Source organism: Alosa pseudoharengus, unplaced genomic scaffold (assembly GCF_046254945.1).
Source record: "Alosa pseudoharengus isolate Yale_2024_CS ecotype anadromous, Long Island Sound unplaced genomic scaffold, YU_APseudo_1.1 YU_APseudo_1.1_scf_10, whole genome shotgun sequence".
Lineage (NCBI taxonomy): Eukaryota > Metazoa > Chordata > Actinopteri > Clupeiformes > Clupeidae > Alosa > Alosa pseudoharengus.
The window spans coordinates 40,202,133-40,224,169 of NW_027468565.1; the positions used below are offsets into that span (position 1 = coordinate 40,202,133).

General features: G+C 44.8%; 2 protein-coding genes and 2 long non-coding RNA genes across 4 annotated transcripts; 2 read left to right on the top strand and 2 right to left on the bottom strand.

The window, feature by feature from the left end:
• Positions 1-44: 44 nt before the first annotated feature.
• Positions 45-2,237, bottom strand: LOC143141487 (uncharacterized). The gene is made up of 3 exons (XR_012990779.1): positions 2,171-2,237; positions 772-857; positions 45-175 (listed from the first exon to the last, which is right to left on the bottom strand). It is a non-coding gene; the product is annotated as an uncharacterized LOC143141487 (long non-coding RNA).
• A 1,953-nt stretch (positions 2,238-4,190) lies between these two features.
• Positions 4,191-7,341, top strand: LOC143109201 (cadherin EGF LAG seven-pass G-type receptor 1-like). Its single transcript, XM_076271860.1, has one exon. The coding sequence runs from the start codon at positions 4,364-4,366 to the stop codon at positions 6,845-6,847; it is 2,484 nt and encodes an 827-aa protein (XP_076127975.1). The 5' UTR covers positions 4,191-4,363; the 3' UTR covers positions 6,848-7,341.
• A 67-nt stretch (positions 7,342-7,408) lies between these two features.
• On the top strand, positions 7,409-12,051 carry LOC143109218 (uncharacterized). Its single transcript, XR_012983833.1, has 2 exons — positions 7,409-7,994; positions 11,196-12,051. It is a non-coding gene; the product is annotated as an uncharacterized LOC143109218 (long non-coding RNA).
• On the bottom strand, positions 8,896-21,958 carry LOC143109210 (uncharacterized). Its single transcript, XM_076271867.1, has 17 exons — positions 21,604-21,958; positions 21,219-21,393; positions 20,879-20,990; positions 20,436-20,542; positions 20,089-20,215; positions 19,710-19,830; positions 18,234-18,319; positions 17,548-17,678; positions 17,352-17,411; positions 15,034-15,097; positions 14,851-14,945; positions 14,522-14,650; positions 14,173-14,287; positions 13,923-14,060; positions 11,172-11,338; positions 10,617-10,699; positions 8,896-9,919 (listed from the first exon to the last, which is right to left on the bottom strand). The coding sequence occupies exons 1-17, from the start codon at positions 21,765-21,767 to the stop codon at positions 9,721-9,723; spliced, it is 2,073 nt and encodes a 690-aa protein (XP_076127982.1). The 5' UTR covers positions 21,768-21,958; the 3' UTR covers positions 8,896-9,720.
• Between the last annotated feature and the right edge of the window lie 79 nt (positions 21,959-22,037).

Here is a 22,037-nt window from a genome sequence, read left to right on the forward strand (position 1 = left end):
CGTGTCATTGGTTATTTTTGACTCTTCTCATGAGATCCACTCACAGCATTGGTGCCCAGGCTCGTCTCCCTCCTGCCCTTCCTGCTCAGGGTGCCATCTTTCCTCCGACTGCATTGTGACAGAGCGCATGCGATCTGGCTGCCCACCTTGGCATTATTATGAATCAGAGCTATGTCTGTGGTAATACAGTTAAGGAAACACCCATGTGCAGTAAAACGATTGACATTATGCAAAATGTGGCCTTTCTCCTTTTGTGATTTTTTTTGTTTGGCCCGGCACTCTTTAAAACAAAAAGAGACCGAGTTAGGCTTTCTCCTACCCTTTAAAACAAAAAGAGACTGAGTTTGGCACTCCTACCCTTTAAAACAAAAAGAGACCGAGTTAGGCTTTCTCCTACCCTTTAAAACAAAAAGAGACTGAGTTTGGTGCTCCTACCCTTTAAAACAAAAAGAGACCGAGTTAGGCTTTCTCCTACCCTTTAAAACAAAAAGAGACTGGGTTTGGCGCTCCTACCCTTTAAAACTAAAAGAGACTGAGTTTTGCGCTCCTGCCCTGAATTAAAAAAAAACATCCTGCAGCAAGAGTAGGCCTACTGCAATGATCTCACCACACATCATCTTCAATAACACCTAACCGAGTAACTGCCTTATGGCTTATTACTGCTCAAACCAACAACTGTAAAAAAGTCAGTATATTTACGTTTACAGAGCCAAGAGCCCCTTTTATACCATCATTGTTTCAAATCTAAAGAGTGTGACTAACATTGGATACTAGCTTGAAGCGATTTCCCTTGAGTCAGTTCATTCACCCTCTGTAAGATAAACGGCGTCACTTCCCGTCCAGTAATGCCTTTTGAGCTGGGAACACAGATGAGGGCAGGTGAGGAAGGCTTCGAGCGCTTTATGCAACTCTAACGGCTCCTACACACAGCTGCGTGCGTTGCGTTGCTGGAGACGCATCCCATTCACTTTACATGGGCTCACGTCATCCGTTGCCCAACTGACTTGTGGGTCCGTTGTGTCTCCCGGGTTTCTCCCGTAGCTAGCGTTGAGAAGTTAAGCTGGTGTTGCACCGACAGACAGCACCGGCCAATCAAGCCAATCGACGGACGGCACCAACCAATCAAATTACGGTTATACTTCAAGTAATTTGCATAGCTACCGTCGGGAACACCCACTGGCATGCGTTGACGGAACGCAACTGTGTGTAGGAGCCGTAACAGGGAGGCTACACCATGCACATAACTGGAGCAATCCGTTTAGTTGTGGAAAAATAGTTTTAGAAGACTGGTCGCAATTTTTTCGAATGTACAGTATGCACCGCCATCACATCTGGTGTAGCCAGTTCCATTGATTATAGTGGAAGCTAACTGTTGCAGCAGACGCTACGCTAACGTAACGCTTCAGTTACATGACCGGTGTACCCTTCCTGTAACACTTTCACCAAAAGAGTCGTTTTTTTTGCATTTGTGAGCAATACATGCTTAAGGCCATCATGATAAAGCAGCTGTAGAATGATCAGAAAAGTTCAAAGTAAAGGAAATGAGTCAGCAAACGATAAGAGCTCCTCTCTGAAACAGAGATAAACTAACTGGAGACGTGAATTACTAAAAGAGACTTTTATATCCAATAAGAATATTCATCAGAGATTAGCCCTCAGCTGCTGTGTCAAGGTTTCACAAACATTACTGGACCAGGGCCCAGGTTTTAGAGCCCCGATATGATCTATTCCATGACGCCTGCGGAAACATGGACCCATAATCTGCTGCAGAAACATGGACCCATAATCTGCTGCAGGAACATGGACCCATAATCTGCTGCAGATTTGAGATGAAAGGGGTGTAAAGGGGCGTGGCCTGCTCAGCAGGTGAGGGGTTACACTAACAAACTCGGATATTCTTATTTGACCACTAGATACTGTACATGCATTATTAACATTAGACTAAGATGTGTTTCCATTTCTGGGAATTTGCTATTTCTGTGCTTATCTTTAAAAAAGTGCTTATTATCAAATGCACTAGCAGTGAAAGTAGTCATTGCCATGCCATATCCTTGCCAGACCTCATATAGAGGCACATCATAAGCCTTTACTACTTTCAACACATCAATTAAAAGATGCACTGTGTTCTTTGCCTCTGTGATGCAGACGGAGGTCTGACCATACCACTCACTTGGCCTCTGCAACAGCTCGCTGGACGGCGTCTTCAATCTCCTTCCCAGCAGCGGCGTGCTCCTCTGGGATGGGCACGGCCAGCAGAAGCCCACTCCCCAGCCCCAGGGCGAGAGTGGCCCCTGGGAGAGGAGGCACAGGGAGAGGTCAAGAGAATATGGGACCTCTTCAAATGTAGTCTCACCTTCTCTACACAGGGGCGTGGGACTGGGGGTAAAACCAGTACTGATTAGGATCTTGTGCTACGCCCCTGTCTCTACAACTCCACAACTGATCCTGAGTCACTTTGCTTTTTTCCGAAATATGGAGAACATACTACTTTCGTTTGGTCAGTGTAAAGTAATAAGTATAAAGGACAGGTGTGTGTGTGCGCAGACTTGCCTATCAGTTCAGCAGCTTCTTCAGGGTTGGAAACATGGTATGGAGATGTGTACCCACTCTGAGGAGCAAAGAATGCTGGGAAATTCTTTGAATGCCCATATGTGGCTACACATACTCCCTCGGCCACGTCAGCACCTTGCTCTGTCAGGTGTGCTCCTTCAGGACAAAACATGTGTTTTGTTCTATAGCTATTTCTGTGCTTGACCCACCTCAGATTGTGAGGATAAGGCATCCCGTGTGTAATGATGGTGCTCTCCAGAGCCACCACCGGTCTGCCCTCGGCCACCGCCTGGGACACGTGCGGGTGCACACTGAACGGACCTGGCGGATTTGGCAAAGGTTTTCAAACCGTCTAAGTAGCGGGTTTACCATCTGTAGCCTGCATTATGTGAGCAGTTACCTGAAAGCTATTTAATCTCTCACCTTGACGGCCAGGTTTGCAAGAAGACGTAATACACCGCCGCAGGTGTTTCGACAATCCTCCCAGCATTCTCTTCTTTTTCAGGCTAATTTGGACAGCCATAGTTTAAGTTTATTTAAAAAAAAAAATGAACACACGACAGCCGCTTAAAGGGATGGTTGTAGCCTCAATTGGGAATTAGTTCGTTCCAACCAGTATCCCAGTTTCAAAAATGTTGCATGCTCCTGCAAAGGCTTGCAGCCCATCATCTCCCTTGAATACCAATGTGTTCGATGTGTGCTGGCTTGGCTTGGCATGCATGGCAAATGGTTACCCCATGAACAACTAAAGACATTAATGTATGCTGTAGAAATACAATAATTATAGGCTATTATTGTGTAATGAAGTGCATTATAAATTAGACTAAATTGTTCGTGGAACTATCCAAGACCACTGGCACCAACCCTAATCAAATCTTAAAAATTAAATCTCTCCATATCTAGTCACTTATATATCTTCGTCGACCGGCTCCAAATGATGAGCAGTTTCACGCACTGTTCACAAGAGACCACAAGCAGGTTCATGCAAATTGCGCCTGGGGGAGTGGAGATACGGAGCCATTTTGGACTGATTTAAAACTTAACGGGGGAAGAATGTGACGACGCTCACAGATTTGTCCCGTCGGCTTCTCATTCAGCCTCCAGCATGGAGCAGGACTGCACAGAGCGATGCGGAATACGAAGATAAACGCAACGGTTACATGTATGAAGACTTCATGAAGCTAAAACCATGGGATTACAAACTAAGTGGTTATGGTTGAGTTTTTTTCTCCAAGTAACTTTATGTGGATGTTTTGATTTACACATCTCAGAGACTTTACAAGCGGGGACCTTGGTGGCTAATTTATCTCTTGGACCTGGATGGAGTTACAAAATTGTCAGAACATTGACTCCGAGATATGTTACGAACTTTTTGAAATTAGGGCGAAATGATGGAATATTAACTCTTTCGAAAAAAGTTGCTTGTGCGCGCTTGCAGAAGAACCCAGCGCCTTTGTATTTTCAGATCACTTCTTTGACATCTGAAAACTTCGTGTTAACCCACTTCAATGCGTATGTGCATGGACAGGATTGTTTTATTAAGTATAAAAGAAAGAACCTGACGCCTGACGCGTTTATGTCTTTCGGATTGGAAGGATGGACTTCCCCATGCTTTTCAATAAGTGATTTGCTTTTGGATATAAGCAAAAATGTTCCTGTGGCTAATCGAGGCTTTCACTCACCTCATTCTGTATGTTTGGAAAAAAACGTAAAACCCATCAATAAAGTAAGCAGTGGACATGATAGCGGGGATATCTGTGTCCATAATAAGGAGCGTAGAGAAGTGGACCTTTTCTGTAACGTGCGTAACTCCATGAACACTGAGTATTTCGTGCGTTTAAAATTAAGACTTCGATCTAAACCGAAGCATGGATTGTTTATGGACGCTGCTCAGGAAGATCTAAGGACCAAACGGAAGAAGAGAAATGTGAACACTGCTCCACAGTTTCAACTGCCGAACTACCAGGTGTCTGTCCCGGAGAACGAACCATCGGGAACGCGTGTGATAACTTTGAAAGCACTAGATACAGATGATGGAGATGCGGGGAAAGTTGACTATGATATGGAGGCCCTTTTTTACAGTAGGTCTAATGACTACTTTCAAATTAACACTGAGACTGGTAGTGTGACAACTTTGCAACCCCTGGACCGAGAGGTAAAAGATACACATGTTTTCAAAGTCACTGCAACTGATTCTGGTGTTCCCAAAAGATCCGCCACTGCCTATCTGACTATCACAGTTAGCGATACGAACGATCATAGTCCTGTGTTTGAACAGTCCGAGTACAGGGTCAGCATCCGTGAAAATGTTGAGGTGGGGTTTGAGGTAATGACAATTAGGGCAACAGATGGTGACGCGCCGTCAAACGCGAATATGGTTTATAAGATTGTGAACGAGGAAAGCTTGGGGGGAGGATTTGAAATCGATCCCAGGAATGGACTGGTTAAAACAACAATTCGTCCAGATCGAGAAATCATGTCCCAGTATAAGCTAATAGTCGTGGCAAATGATCAGGGAAGAGACCCGGGACCGCGCAGTGCCACAGCCACAGTGCACATCACGGTGGAGGACGAGAATGACAACTATCCCCAGTTCACTGAGAAAAGCTATGTTGTACACGTGCAAGAAAACATACCGGTGAACTCCCAAGTGGCTCTTGTGAAAGCCACCGATAATGATAAAGGAAATAATGCTAAAGTGCACTACAGCATCATCAGTGGCAACGTGAGGGGACAGTTTTACATCCACTCTCCAACAGGGGCCATAGATGTGACTAGTGCTCTGGATTACGAGACCATGAGAGAGTATACCTTACGCGTAAAGGCACAAGACGGGGGGCGGCCACCGCTTATTAACAGCACCGGTCTGGTTGTGGTTCAAGTGGTGGATGTCAATGATAATGCTCCCATGTTCGTGAGTACACCATTCCAAGCTTCTGTGTTGGAGAATGTGGCCATTGGCTACTCTGTGATTCACATTCAGGCCATTGATGGAGACTCAGGGAGTAATGCCCAGCTGGAGTACAGACTGACCGACATGCAGCCCGGCTTCCCGTTCACCATCAACAACAGCACAGGCTGGATCACCGTGTGCGTGGAACTGGACCGCGAGACCACTGAGTTCTACACGTTTGGCGTGGAAGCGAGAGATCACGGGGTGCCCGTCATGTCCTCCTCTGCCAGCGTGAGCGTGACCGTGCTGGACGAGCTGAACGACAACGTCCCCACGTTCACGCAGAAAGTGTACTCTCTGAAGATCAACGAGGACGCAGTGGTGGGGACCAGCGTGGTGACCGTGATGGCCATTGACCGGGACGTGAACAGTGTGGTGACCTATCAGATCTCCAGTGGGAACACGAGGAACAGGTTCGCCATCATCAGCCAGAGCGGCGGCGGCCTCATCTCACTGGCCCTGCCCCTGGACTACAAGCAGGAGCGGCAGTACGTCTTGACCGTGACTGCGTCTGACGGCACGCGCCAAGACACAGCGCAAGTGTTCATCAACGTCACGGACGCAAACACTCACCGGCCCGTGTTTCAGAGCGCAAACTACCAAGTCCTGGTCAGCGAGGACCGGCCTGTGGGCTCCACGGTGGTCGTGATCAGTGCCACGGACGAGGACACGGGGGAGAACGCTCGCATCACCTACGTCATGGAGGACAACGTGTCGCAGTTTAAGATCCACCCCGACACAGGGGCCATCACCACCCTGACAGAGATCGACTATGAAGACCAGGCGTCGTACACACTGGCCATCATTGCTCGGGACAACGGCATTCCCCAGAAGTCGGACACAACCTATATGGAGATCATTGTGCTGGACGCCAATGACAATGCGCCACAGTTTGTGCGAGACTTGTACCAGGGCACGGTGTTAGAGGATGCTCCCGTTTACACTAGTGTTCTCCAGGTGTCTGCCTCAGACAGGGACTCGGGGTCCAACGGGAGGGTCAGCTACACCTTCCAGGGTGGAGAGGATGGAGATGGAGATTTCTTCATTGAGCCTTACTCGGGTATCATCCGAACGGCACGCAAGCTGGACAGAGAGAACGTGCCTGTGTACAGCCTGAAAGCCTTCGCTGTGGATAAAGGAGTTCCACCCCTGAAGGCAGCTGTGGACGTGCAGATATCAGTGCAGGACATTAATGACAACGCACCCGTGTTTGAGAAAGACGAGTTGTTCATATTCGTGAAGGAGAACAGTCCTGTGGGGTCCACTGTGGCGAGGATCACAGCCACAGATCCTGATCTGTTCTGTGTTACTGAAACTGGGGTTGTTTCAAAGCTTTTAGCATGAGAAAAAAAGAGTAAAAGAGTCATTAGTTCTTTGAGTGTGAAGTTCTGATGAAACTATTGTGTCGTGTTTAATCAGAGCAGAGCTGACAGACTGGACTGCCTCCAGACATCAGGCCGAGGAGGAGGACACAGAGGGATGGGGTGGTGTTGAACACCTGGTCAAAGGATGAACTGTAGTCTGAAACTGAATTCATGTGAATGAGATGGTTGAAACATCATTTGTGGGAACCTTTAGGATCAATGTTTATGACAATGTTTGTTAATATGTTAATAATAACACTGTAGCGTGACTTTACAATGTGAAGATGTGATAATAATAAATCATGAGTCTGATTATTAATTATTAAGAGATTTTTAATCATAGAACTGCTTAAATCCAGCTTGCTCTAAAACAAATAAAAATGTGCAAATGCTGCAAGATAATGATAGACAACCAGTGTGAAACAAGTTAGACTTATAATGTTTAAAAACTTAGAAGTTTAGAATTGAAGTGTGTTTTCTTAATTAAAAGCATAAATTGTTTTTTTCTAGAATAATCTGTTATGATTTTGCTTAAACTTAAAGAGTGTTTTTTCTTAAATATATATAAGAAAGTTTGCTTATAAAACTTAAAATGTTTTGCTACATAAAATGTGTTTGCTTAGATATAAAAAGGTTGTGTTAGAATTAAAGTGTGTTACTGTATGCTAAATGAGATGTGCTTTGAACAAAATGTAAAGACCGAATGTAAGAACATAATGTACCAGCTGTAAGAAACTGTTTGTCAGCAAAACAAAAAGCTGACTGGCAACCAAACAAAAACAAAAAAGCAGAACCAATATTTCATGGCAAGACACAATACCAAATTTGGACATGTTCTGCCTGACCGAGAGGGGTATAAAAAGAGAACGGCCCCTTGTTCAGGGCTCTTTGATCTTCTTTTTCCTCTTCATTTTTCTTTGGATCGAGCATTTAGCTTTTAGACTTAGACAGTTTTCTTTCTTTGTATTTTTTTATTTGTATTTAATAAAAGTCAAAATCCTAACCTTTGATTAGGGGTTTGTAAAAAGACTGTCTAGCGTTTTCTCGTATTTTTCTGCCTCTCCTGTGTTGCTGAGAACCCCGGACGCCTTGCAACAGGGGCTCTGCCCCAAAAACCTTCGCTCCGGGTGAGTAAGCGTCCGTTTGAGGGCTACTTTCTAAGACACTGTATATGGGCAAAAAATATACTGCGCACGCACTGACACACACAGGAGTAGTGAACTCAGCCAGGCATTTAAGAAGGAAAGTCCTATGCTCCAGGGCAAACAAAAAAACAAACAGGCTTTGTTAGCAAATTTATTTGTTGAGAAAAATTGTTTGTGAAACTAAGGTCTAGGACCCGTTGTGGTCTAAACGCACATCACACACCCAAGCGAGGATACGGAAATCTGTCTGATAAATACATGTGTATTTAGAGATAGGACTTAAACGGTTATAGATCCGTTGTGGTCAATTGAGGTGCTTATATGTTACAAGAATTGTCATAAAAAGGAGCTTTAATTTAATTTTGACAAGAATCCCCAAATAATAGGGTAGTTGATTTTCTCTCAAATCTGGACGGCCAGACGAACGTCCGTAGTGAGTTTCTGACCTCTCTCAGATTTTGATGACAAACAACTCTTGCAAATACAGCTCTGAATTTCTTCCTCTTTTAGTGAAGTTAACCACATATTGAAGTACGAACCAAGGGAATAGGGAACAGCGACTAAGAGATAGAAAGTGACTCTGAAGTAGTCCACCTTCCTTAGCCCCCACACCCCAAATTAGGGAATTTGATTCAGATAGAGAAAACCTCTCAACCAAGTCAACCCTATCGTACATCCTAAACCCGTTGAAAAGGGGCCCTCGCATGAGACACATACACTGAAAGATACTTCCTCTTTTACCCTGTGATATTATCACAGTCCGAAGACAATTACACACAGGAGTAGCGATCTCAATTGTGTTAAAGGGAATCCCTTTAGACACCAGAGTAGTCACAAAACGCACACCTCCTCTTTTACCCTGTGAAATCCTCACAGTCCGAAGACGAGCGCACCCACACCTTCAGGAGTAGCGATCTCTACTGTGTTACGGGAGCCCCGTGGACACCAGAGTGGACAAAAAACGCAACACACTTACTGTATGTTTATTAATATGTTCACTATAAAAATGACACATTGAAGGAAAGAATGTAACTTTGTTATCTTTCTACTGATTGATGAAGACATGAAATTAGAAGACCAAAACATTTGATCAGAAAAAGTCACACAAGTAATGCTGAAGAGTGAACCTCTAGTATTGCACATCCCAATGCACTAGAGAAACACCCAGCGCATGTTAAAGACACTAGAATGGATTAAAACAGGAGAAACACCCAGCGCATGTTAAAGACTAGAATGGATTAAAACAGGAGAGAGTTATGGGCAGAAAGATTTTTTCCAATGATGCTCAAATGTTTGGCCCTCCTTGTTTCTTCTTAGTCAATCATATGTTAATCATTTATCCATTCCTACTACACATATAATTAACTTTTGAAGCATTATCATATAGTTTATGTACTTTTAAGGCAGTATATTATGTATATATTTGGTAAAGAACTGGGCTTCAATTCTGTGAAACAATACAGGCCTAAGGCAGGACTGCAATGCAATGGTCAATCTCAAACTCAATAATACTGTGATGAAGCGGTTGCTTTTTGTACAGCATGATTAAAAAGCAATCCTTACGTGAAACACGCAAACGCTCCTTAAATTGTAAAAATGTAAACCTCAACCTCGCTGACAAGAGGGGGACGTCAGGCTGCTCGGGTGGAGACGGTGCGGTGCGGTGCGGGGAGCGGTGCGGTGCGGTGCGGTGAGGTGCGCTGTCCTCTCACGTCTCCATCCACAGGCAGGTGGGCTGGGGCCACGGGTGGGGCTGGGCCCTGAGTGGGTGGACGACGTCGAGCGTCAGCATGGGGGCGATGGGGTGGGGTGAGGCCAGGGAGAGCCGCGCCGCCAGGAGGCCCGTGTGCACGCAGGCGTGCGTGTCCCAGCCCCGCAGAATGCCCACCATCATCCCGCCCGCAAGGCTGGTGGACAAGGCCACATATGAAGCTCTCACACAGCACAGCTCAGATGATACACACTCACACCCCCCATGAGGGCACATATGAAGACTCATACATACAGCACAGCTACAACAGCCAACACCCCCATTAGGGCACATATGAAGCTCTCACACACACTCATACACACACTCACAGCTACAACAGCCAACACCCCCATAAGGGCACATATGAAGCTCTCATACACACTCATACACACACTCACAGCTACAACAGCCAACACCCCCATTAGGGCACATATGAAGCTCACACACGGCACAGCTCAGATGATACACACTCACAGCTACAGTGAATAGTCACTCCAACTACATTATTTAAAAGGGACACTATTCAAATCCACTGAGATGTTGAGATTATTATTATTACATTATTACCACAGCAGTGCAAAAGTTGAATATATTTTCTATCTTCTGCTTTACTGTGCCAAAAGAAAATATATTTAGATTTTCCAGCATTTTTGAAAAAATAAATAAATAATGAAATGGACGTGCTTATTATATAATTTTGAAAACATCTACTTTTTTTCAAAATGTGCCTAAAGGTTTTGCATGGCACTGCATAATATACATATTAATAAAATACATATTAATACATATTTCTTCATCACAGCTTTGGTGCCTTTATTGATGTCTTGGGCCATTGGTGTCCTGGAGTAGCTTACCTGTCACCAGCTCCAGACACATTCACAGTGTCGTCTGCGGAGACGGCCAGAGCAGGATAGTGAAGGGCACACAAACGTCCCTTCTGAAATACAGACATCAAACCATCGTCACAATTACAGACATCAAACCATCGTCACAATTACAGACATCAAACCAGTCACAATTACAGACATCAAACCATCGTCACAATTACAGGACCTCCAGACCTTCATCCCCTTCCCACCACTGCTCTGAATCTGTTCTCATCATCCCCTGATCCACAACGTAATTACACTGACCTAAGCAGGGGGCACCAGGAGCAGACTGAATGTCCATATCCTATATCCTTTAATATCTGTAGCATGCCCAGTGTCTATATCCTATATCCTTTAATATCTGTAGCATGCCCAGTGTCCATATCCTATATCCTTTAATATCTGTAGCATGCCCAGTGTCCATATCCTATATCCTTTAATATCTGTAGCATGCCCAGTGTCCATATCCTATATCCTTTAATATCTGTAGCATGCCCAGTGTTCTGTTGAGATTTGGCTGGCCGTTTGAGGCCTCCTCACCCTTCTGTGTCTCCTGGGCTGCAGGTTGACGGAGCCTGCTTCATGCTCCCCACACAACAGCACTCCCATTGGGCCCAGCGTAACCACCACACACTGCAGGTGCTCCAGCAGGGGGCGAGAGAGAGACGCAGCGCAGCTCAGCAACTCCTCCAGGGACTCCGGCAGCACTGAGGGGAGAGGGGTGATCAACTCCGTCACTTCAGACAGAAATTTTAGCTCAACTCAGAGATTTTACTTAATTTCTAGTAACTACATATACCAACATTATAATATTTATTGTTACATAAGGTCTCCTCTGCATTGTGGCTTCAATGTTATTCCTCATTTTGTTGCTTTGGATTTTAAAAGCATCTGCTAAATGAATAAATGGGAATGTAGGTGTAATATGGTGTCGATACAAGTGCCTATAAAAACTATTCACCCTCCTTGGATATTTAAAAAAATATATAAAATGGAGTCTGTTGCAATATACCATCTCACTGCTAGATGGGAGAATTTCCCCCAAGAGTTAACCCATGAATTGATACAATGTAGCTTGTGTAAGTAGCCTGGCTAGCGCCACCACTTCTCAATGAGACGTGGTCTGGGAACCAAACGTTCATTTTCTCGTATTTGAAAAAAATGCCCAGATCCGTTTATTGGGTGCCAGGGATGTCTATCAAATGCGTCTGTGCATAGCTCATCATCGTCTTGCTTTCCCCCCTGTTCTGTGATTGGTTCCCTATCTGAGGCAAAAATTAGGGCGGTAGTTTCCAGGCTGCCTTAGCAGCGTGAATCAAATCGCGCGCAAGGCAGCATGGGAACACCCAGGCTATTGTGTAAGTGTAACTGGAAAAAATTGACCCCAGGGTCTTTTTCTGCATTAAAACACATCAAATAAGCCGTGGAGACAGTATTTTTCGTTGATCAACCACTACAGAGCTTGCTCCGGTATACGCTATAGCCCCAAATCACAAACAGTGGATTAGCTAAGGGCGGTGAGCTAAACGCTTGCCAAAAAGCATCTTTTAACCATTAATACTGTTCAAAACAGCACCAAACCTCTTCAGTAGCTTGAAGAAGCACCAACAACGCAGTTAGTGAACCCAGAGTTTATTACAGAAGACTGTTAAGAACACTTACCAACTGTCCCCCTACCAGCTCCCCCAACCCCAGCACGGAGAATAGATTAACCAAACGTGACAGTACAACCAATCCTTGCCATACTGGGTTGGAGAAGCTGGTAGGAGGACAGTTTGGTGGGGTGGGGAGGGGTCGGGGTTGTGTCATTGGGGTCAATTTTCGCAGGAGTTACACTTTATTGAGTGATTGAGTGATGCTAGTAGTCTTACAATTAGTGAAACGGATATCGCCTGAATGCATTAATGTGTATAGTATAGTAATTTTAGAGAAACCTGTGTCTGGAAGGTCCAGTCACTGATTAAACAGTATTCCTGGCTATAATTCCACCATGAAGACAAAAGAACATCTCAGAGAAAATGTTATTGAAAAGCATAAATCAAGGGATGCATACAAAAAAAAGTTCACTGAACATCCCCTGGAGTTCAGTGAAATCCATCATTAAGGAATGTAAGGAATACTGTATGGCACATGTGCAAATCTGCCCAGAGCAGCCCCAGGTAGTCACCACAAACTGGTGGGGGCACCTATGACCACTCTGAAGGAGTTAAACACCAAGGCCCCTATGAGAACTCTGAATGAGTTAAACACCAAGGCCCCTATGAGAACTCTGAAAGAATTAAACACCAAGGCTCCTATGACCACTCTGAAGGAGTTAAACACCAAGGCCCCTATGAGAACTCTGAAGGAGTTACACACCAAGGCCCCTATGAGAACTCTGAAAGAATTAAACACCAAGGCTCCTATGACCACTCTGAAGGAGTTACACACCAAGGCCCCTATGAGAACTCTGAAGGAGTTAAACACCAAGGCTCCTATGAGAACTCTGAAGGAGTTACACACCAAGGCCCCTATGAGAACTCTGAAAGAGTTACACACCAAGGCCCCTATGAGAACTCTGAAGGAGGTAAGAGCTTCAGCAGCTGAGGTGGGAGAAACTCTCTGCATACAACAACTATTGCCTGAGTTCTTCACCAGTCAAAGCTCTATGGGTGAGTGGCAAAGGTCTTATGAAATCTTGAAATCTTGCCCAAAGACAAGGAAGGTTCTTTGGCCTGATGAGCCATCAGACTAGGTGCTATGTTTGCCGGACACCAAACACTGTTGAACTGGTCAAGACTCCATTTATAAAAGCAGTAAAATGGGAAATATCCAAGGGTGAATACTTTTTATAGGCACTGTATCTATAGAACTTTTTATAAATTAACCGTATACATTTAAAAAAAAAAAAAAAAAAGTCTTTGTACAATATCCATACACAGCCTGTGTCAGGAACCCCAGTGGAGAGGAGAGGCTGGTGCAGACTATGAGGACATGTACAACACCCTTGCAAGTACCTATCTATCTATCTATCTAAGTCACAGTAACTATTCATAGAAATGTATGAAAAAATATGCAATATACAGTAAATCAACACAATTATCTATGGTATGTGACACACATTGTCATATGGACAGAATACTACATTTCAAACTGGCACTTTCACTATCAGGTCAGCATCTGTGTTGTCTTTCGCACGCTCCCCTCCCTGGCCTCGCAGCACAGGCTGTTTGTTCCTGCGCTGCTTATCAGCTTCATCATCCTGTGCACAGGATCCTTGCTAGCGCTAGCGCGAGAGGAAGAGACACGCACCTGTAGGAGTCGGCAGGCCTAGCGTGCGGTTCATGGTGCAGAGCTCAGCGAGGTTGGGGGAGGTGTAGGTCAGAGCCTTCCAGCTGTCAGACAGGAAGGGCTTACAGGCCTTATCAGCATCTGTGGGCTCGAACCACACTGCAAAACACATCCATACACACTTAGCATGAGCTGTTCTGAAAACTAGCGGTTAGCTCGTCTCCGTGGGCCTGTGACGGCTGGCTGTGTCTGGGGTTTAGTCACCGTGTACCTGGGACGGAATGTTTTTTGCCCACGGAACAAACGTAGTTGATGGTGGACACAGGAATGTTCCCATCGACACACACAAGAGAGGCGGCTGAGAGTTGCTCTTCGTAATGGGACACCTGTGAAAAGAAAAGAACAGTTGAATATATTTCAGTTTTAAACGGCTACTGGTGCGGGTGTCCTTTGTATCTGTTTATGTCTCAGTGGGTCTCTGTTCCTCTCTGATTTCGTGTTTGTTGCCCAGTGCCACTGATGTATTGACCACTCACATACTGCTCTTTGATGTGCTGATGGATGTATTGACCACTCACATACTGCTCTTTGATGTGCTGATGGATGTATTGACCACTCACATACTGCTCTTTGATGTGCTGATGGATGTCCATATCGCCCAGGCCGAGGCTCAGCTCTCCGCTCTCCGTGAGGACCGCACAGTAGGTGGCCGTCCTCTGGTCCTTCACTCGTGCCACTCCACTGGTGTTCTGAGGTGTCAAGAGTGACAACATTTTATTAGATACCGGAAGACTTCCAAAACCAATATATAGCACACCGTGCCTGCTAGCACCCCCACACACACATATATTCCCGCATGTGCTATTTGTTTGTTTCCATAACAAGTAGATCATGTGTACACACACACACACACGCTTGCACACCCTGGACTGTTCCCACGCATACCCACCATATGCTTGCAGTAGTTGAGGACAGCATCACCGTGTGAGTCTGCTCCAACTGCAGAGATGAAGAGAGCTTCTTGGCCTAGTCGACTCAAACAGTCTGCGAGACACCAAATCAAAATATGAAATCACTCAGATCCTCCAGTGTATGTGTCAACAGCGGTCAGAACTGCATAGATCATACTGACCGGCAATATTTCTGCCAACTCCTCCAAATGACTGACAGACACTTCCTGGGTTTGTCTGACCAAACTGCAAAATAAAAACCCACATGCACAGACCAGGGAAGCATGTAGCACTGTTTTTTATCATTGCAAATAAAACCTTCTCTTCTAAAAATCAGCAACAATTAGATTGAAATATTATATTCAGTGGTGTGAAAAAGTGTTTGCCCCCTTCCTGATTTCTTTTATTTTTTTTGCATGTTTGTCACACATAAATGTTTCAGATCATCAAACAAATTTAAATATTAGTAAAACATAACACAAGTAAACACAATATGCAGTTTTTAAATGAAGGTTGTTATTATTAAGGGAAAACAAAATCCAGACCTATGGCCCTGTGTGAAAAAGTGATTGCCCCCTAAACCTAATAACTGCTTGGGCCGCCCTTAGCAGCAACAACTGCAAACAAGCGTCTGCCATAACTTGCAATGACTCTTTTACAGCGCTGGGGAGGAATTTGCAGAATTGTTGTAATTCAGCCACATAGGACGGTTTTTGAGCATGACCTGTCCTGTCGGTCATGCCTGTCGGTCATGCCACAGCATCTCAATAGGATTCAGGTCAGGACTTTGACTAGGCAAATCCAAAGTCTTCATTTTGTTTTTCTTTAGCCATTCAGAGGTGGACTTGCTGGTGTGTTTTTGATCGTCCTGCTGCAGAACCCAAATTCACTTCAGCTTGAGGTCACACAGATGGCCGGACATTTTCCTTCAGGATGTTTTGGTGGACAGCAGAATTCATGGTTCCATTCATAACAGTCTTCCAGGTCCTAAAGCAAAACAGCCCCAGGCCATCACAATACCACCACCATATTTTACTGTTGGTATGATGTTCTTTTTCTAAAATTCAGTGTTCTCCTTTTACGCCAGATGTAATGGGACACACACCTTTCAAAAAGTTCAACTTTTGTCTCGTCAGTCCACAGAGTATTTCCCCAAAAGTCTTGGGATCATCAAGATGTTTTCTGAAAAAATGAGACGAGCCTTAATGTTCTTTTTGCTCAGCAGTGGTTTTCGTCTTGAAACTCTGCCATGCAGGTAGCCTAGAAATCTAGACGCACCATAGGCGCAGTAAATGTTATTTGTAGCCAGGGTAGTCTAGCAACTCTCCGTTGGCTTGCGAGCTGGAAAAATCAAACTTCGATCAGGCCAATCACATCATGTATAGAGTTGGCTTAACATAATGACGGCAGAGTTGAGGCGGTTTCGATGGATGCTGCTGCTGGCGAATAGCGGCCTTTGAGTAGAGGGGTGGGGGCAGGGTCAAGCTGACACGATGAGGAGTTGGACTTAGTAATGATGTCAGTGATGGTGAGGGAGTCAGTAGCGGTGAAATGAAAGAGCTGAGGGCCCAGAGAAGGAGTTGAAGAGAGAGAGATAGCATTAGGGTTGAAGGAGTGGTAGATTTGGCTAATTTTATCATCAAAGAAGTGTAAGAAGGCCTGGCACTGCTCAGGGGTCTTAGGACAGGCAGTGACAGGGGGCTTTAGGAGTTTGTCCACAGCACAGTCCTGAATAGGGTTTTTGGCCTGGACATGGAGGAGGTTATGAGTGATGAGTAGTAGTTTGAGTGTACAGCATTAAGTGCATCCCTATATGTCTGAATATGAGGTTATGAGTGATGAGTAGTAGTTTGAGTGTACAGCATTAAGTGCATCCCTATATGTCTGAATATGAGGTTATGAGTGATGAGTAGTAGTTTGAGTGTACAGCATTAAGTGCATCCCTATATGTCTGAATATGTTCGGTGTTGAGCATGGAGGAGGTTATGAGTGATGAGTAGTAGTTTGAGTGTACAGCAGTGAGGGCATCCCTATATGTCTGAATATGTTCGGTGTTGAGCATGGAGTGAATTGCAAGGCCAGTTGGACATAATGGCTCTAACTGGTTTGCTGGAGTCCCAAAGCTTTACAAATGGCTTTAGAACATTTTCCAGACTGATAGATCTCATCTCAATTACTTTCTTTCTCATTTGTTCCTAAATTTCTTTGGATCTCCAAGTTATGTTTTAACAGGCGGGGGGGGCACTTTTTTACACAGGGCCATGTAGGTTTGGATCCCCCCCCCCCCTAATAATAAAAACCTTAATTTAATAGTTGCATTTTGTGTTTACTTGTGTTATATTATATTTAAATTTGTTTGATGATGTGAAACATTTTGGTGCGACACACACAGAAATCAGGAAGGGGGCAAACCGTTTTTCCACCACAGTATATTTTGTGTTATTATATTATGGAATAAATCTTCAAATTGAAGCACTCATTCGAGTTCCTTAAGCCATACCAGTAACTGTTTTGTTTTTCCTTTTGCAAGGAAGTCCACATTCACTCCACCAATAACAATCTGTGAATAGAGAAAAGTCTTAAGGACTGTGTAGCTAACACACTGCATTTACAAAGGGAGGTAACAAAAGAGGACAGTCATTCTGTATTTAGCGTGTCATTGGTTATTTTTGACTCTTCTCATGAGATCCACTCACAGCATTGGTGCCCAGGCTCGTCTCCCTCCTGCCCTTCCTGCTCAGGGTGCCATCTTTCCTCCGACTGCATTGTGACAGAGCGCATGCGATCTGGCTGCCCACCTTGGCATTATTATGAATCAGAGCTATGTCTGTGGTAATACAGTTAAGGAAACACCCATGTGCAGTAAAACAATTGACATTATGCAAAATGTGGCCTTTTCTCCTTTTGTGATTTTTTTTGTTTGGCCCGGCACTCTTTAAAACAAAAAGAGACTGAGTTTGGCGCTCCTACCCTTTAAAACAAAAAGAGACCCGAGTTAGGCACTCCTACCCTTTAAAACAAAAAGAGACAGAGTTAGGCTTTCTCCTACCCTTTAAAACAAAAAGAGACTGAGTTTGGCGCTCCTACCCTTTAAAACAAAAAGAGACCCGAGTTAGGCGCTCCTACCCTTTAAAACAAAAAGAGACTGAGTTTGGCGCTCCTGCCCTGAATTAAAAAAAACATCCTGCAGCAAGAGTAGGCCTACTGCAATGATCTCACCACACATCATCTCCAATAACACCTAACCGAGTATTACTTATTGGCTTATTACGGCTCAAACCAACAACTGTAAAAAAGTCAGTATATTTACATTTACAGAGCCAAGAGCCCCTTTTATACCATCATTGTTTCAAATCTAAAGAGTGTGACTAACATTGGATACTAGCTTGAAGCGATTTCCCTTGAGTCAGTTCATTCACCCTCTGTAAGATAAACGGCGTCACTTCCCGTCCAGTAATGCCTTTTGAGCTGGGAACACAGATGAGGGCAGGTGAGGAAGGCTTCGAGCGCTTTATGCAACGCTAACGGCTCCCACACACAGCTGCGTGCGTTGCGTTGCTGGAGACGCATCCCATTCACTTTACATGGGCTCACGTCATCCGTTGCCGAACTGAATTGTGGGTCCGTTGCGTCGCGTTTCTCCCGTAGCTCGCGTTAAGAAGTTCAGCTGGTGTTGCACCGACAGACGGCACCGGCCAATCAAGCCAATCGACGGGCGGCACCAACCAATCAAATTACGGTTATACTTTAAGTCATTTGCATAGCTACCGTCGGGAACACCCACTGGCATGCGTTGACGGAACGCAACTGTGTGTAGGAGCCGTAACAGGGAGGCTACACCATGCACATAACTGGAGCAATCCGTTTAGTTGTGGAAAAATAGTTTTAGAAGACTGGTCGCAATTTTTTCGAATGTACAGTATGCACCGCCATCACATTCCATTGATTATAGTGGAAGCTAACTGTTGCAGCAGACGCTACGCTAACGGAACGCTTCAGTTCCATTGATTATAGTGGAAGCTAACTGTTGCAGCAGACGCTACGCTAACGTAACGCTTCAGTTACATGACCGGTGTACCCTTCCTGTAACACTTTCACCAAAAGAGTCGTTTTTTTTGCATTTGTGAGCAATACATGCTTAAGGCCATCATGATAAAGCAGCTGTAGAATGATCAGAAAAGTTCAAAGTAAAGGAAATGAGTCAGCAAACGATAAGAGCTCCTCTCTGAAACAGAGATAAACTAACTGGAGACGTGAATTACTAAAAGAGACTTTTATATCCAATAAGAATATTCATCGGAGATTAGCCCTCAGCTGCTGTGTCAAGGTTTCACAAACATTACTGACCCAGGGCCCAGGTTTGATATGGTTTGAGCCCCGATATGATCTATTCCATGACGCCTGCAGGAACATGGACCCATAATCTGCTGCAGGACATGGACCCATAATCTGCTGCAGAAACATGGACCCATAATCTGCTGCAGGAACATGGACCCATAATCTGCTGCAGATTTGAGATGAAAGGGGTGTAAAGGGGCGTGGCCTGCTCAGCAGGTGAGGGGTTACACTAACAAACTCGGATATTCTTATTTGACCACTAGATACTGTACATGCATTATTAACATTAGACTAAGATGTGTTTCCATTTCTGGGAATTTGCTATTTCTGTGCTTATCTTTAAAAAAGTGCTTATTATCAAATGCACTAGCAGTGAAAGTAGTCATTGCCATGCCATATCCTTGCCAGACCTCATATAGAGTCACATCATAAGCCTTTACTACTTTCAACACATCAATTAAAAGATGCACTGTGTTCTTTGCCTCTGTGATGCAGACGGAGGTCTGACCATACCACTCACTTGGCCTCTGCAACAGCTCGCTGGACGGCGTCTTCGATCTCCTTCCCAGCAGCGGCGTGCTCCTCTGGGATGGGCACGGCCAGCAGAAGCCCACTCCCCAGCCCCAGGGCGAGACTGGCCCCTGGGAGAGGAGGCACAGGGAGAGGTCAAGAGAATATGGGACCTCTTCAAATGTAGTCTCACCTTCTCTACACAGGGGCGTGGGACTGGGGTAAAACCAGTACTGATTAGGATCTTGTGCTACGCCCCTGTCTCTACAACTCCACAACTGATCCTGAGTCACTTTGCTTTTTTCCGAAATATGGAGAACATACTACTTTCGTTTGGTCAGTGTAAAGTAATAAGTATAAAGGACAGGTGTGTGTGTGCGCAGACTTGCCTATCAGTTCAGCAGCCTCTTCAGGGTTGGAAACATGGTATGGAGATGTGTACCCACTCTGAGGAGCAAAGAATGCTGGGAAATTCTTTGAATGCCCATATGTGGCTACACATACTCCCTGTGTTTCCTATAAGAGACATGAGGATAGCAATGATAGTATGTATATGTATAGAGTGATAAATATTTGATACACAGCAATAAATAAATTGACTCCTTTCACTAAGGTAAAAAATACTTAACAAAAATACTAAACAAATACGAAACATAAAAATAATTACATTTTTTCCATGGAAAAAAACACACTATGCTTACGTTCTTAATCCTTAAATACTACCTGGTTTACACACCAAAAATTCCAAGGTGCGCCCGATGTCCAAGATCGACTTTACCCCCGCAGAGACTACAGCGATGGGCGTACGGCCGAGTTCTGTGAGATCGGCACTTATATCTAAAGCTGGATGGAGTGAAAGGTGTGATCAATTTTACACAACATATTTAGAGAATACCAATTCATGCCATCTGTGGGTGCCCGATCCGCACCGCCTGGACTATTAAAATCGATGCTTTCTGGTCGAGCATTACGCACATTCGCAGAACGTATCAGGCAGGTGGCACAGCGCGGGTACCCATGCCATCATTACTGTAAGTGTTCAAAACAGGGGTGCCAGGGGGGCTAAAACTACAAAATGGACATTGTGTGCATCATGTTTTGTGCACTCCCTGCATTGAAACCCTAAGGTTCAAACCCCATACATGCATGTGCAATTCAGTACTCTGTAGCATAACTTACTGTTTTCTCCATCTCTATGTACTCCTCCAACCCCCCCAGTCACAAAGACGGGAATCCCAGCGTTGTGCGCTGCTATCATAGTGCCAGACACGGTCGTCCCTCCAGAGAGACCCTGTAGATGTGTGTGATACTGTACAATCAGCTGCGGATGCACTTTATATCTCAACACATACTGTAGGTTAATCAATCACTTTATTTTTATAAAAAATACTGTATATAGTAGATAGATAGATACTTATTGATTCCCAAGGGCAAATTCAAGTAAGCGATTGGATATATTTTTTAGTGTTGACTGCATTTCCTGGTTCCCCCAGGTCACTGCCCCTTGTTTGGGGCCCACCTGGCTGATGACGTAAGGCAAGTCTCTGCGGGACACCTTGAGGGCAGTCTTGCTTTGGGACAGGAAGTCCAGCTCCTCTTCAGACAGGCCCACATGCACCTTTCCGTTCAGCACGCCCACAGTAGCAGGGACGGCCCCCTGGGCCCGCACTATGGCCTCCACCTCCTTAGCTGTGCTAAACACCCCAACAACAGACACACTGTTTTCATACATCTCTTTTCTAAAATTGGAGATTTCCCTTGATATAGCTACATGTAACATTATGTCCTCACAACACACCAATCCTACCACCTCGGCCACGTCAGCACCTTGCTCTGTCAGGTGTGCTCCGAATTCAGGACAGAACATGTGTTTTGTTCTATAGCTATTTCTGTGCTTGACCCACCTCAGATTGTGAGGATAAGGCATCCCGTGTGTAATGATGGTACTCTCCAGAGCCACCACCGGTCTGCCCTCGGCCACCGCCTGGGACACGTGCGGGTGCACACTGAACGGACCTGTGCGGATTTGGCAAAGGTTTTCAAACCGTCTAAGTAGCGGGTTTACCATCTGTAGCCTGCATTATGTGAGCAGTTACCTGAAAGCTACTTAATCTTCTCTCACCTTGACGGCCAGGTTGGCAAGAAGACGTAATACACCGCCGCAGGTGTTTCGACAATCCTCCCAGCATTCTCTTCTTTTTCAGGCTAATTTGGACAGCCATAGTTTAAGTTTATTTTTTTTTTTAAATGAACACGACAGCCGCTTAAGGGGATGGTTGTAGCCTCAATTGGGAATTCGTTCCAACCAGTATCCCAGTTTCAAAAATGTTGCATGCTC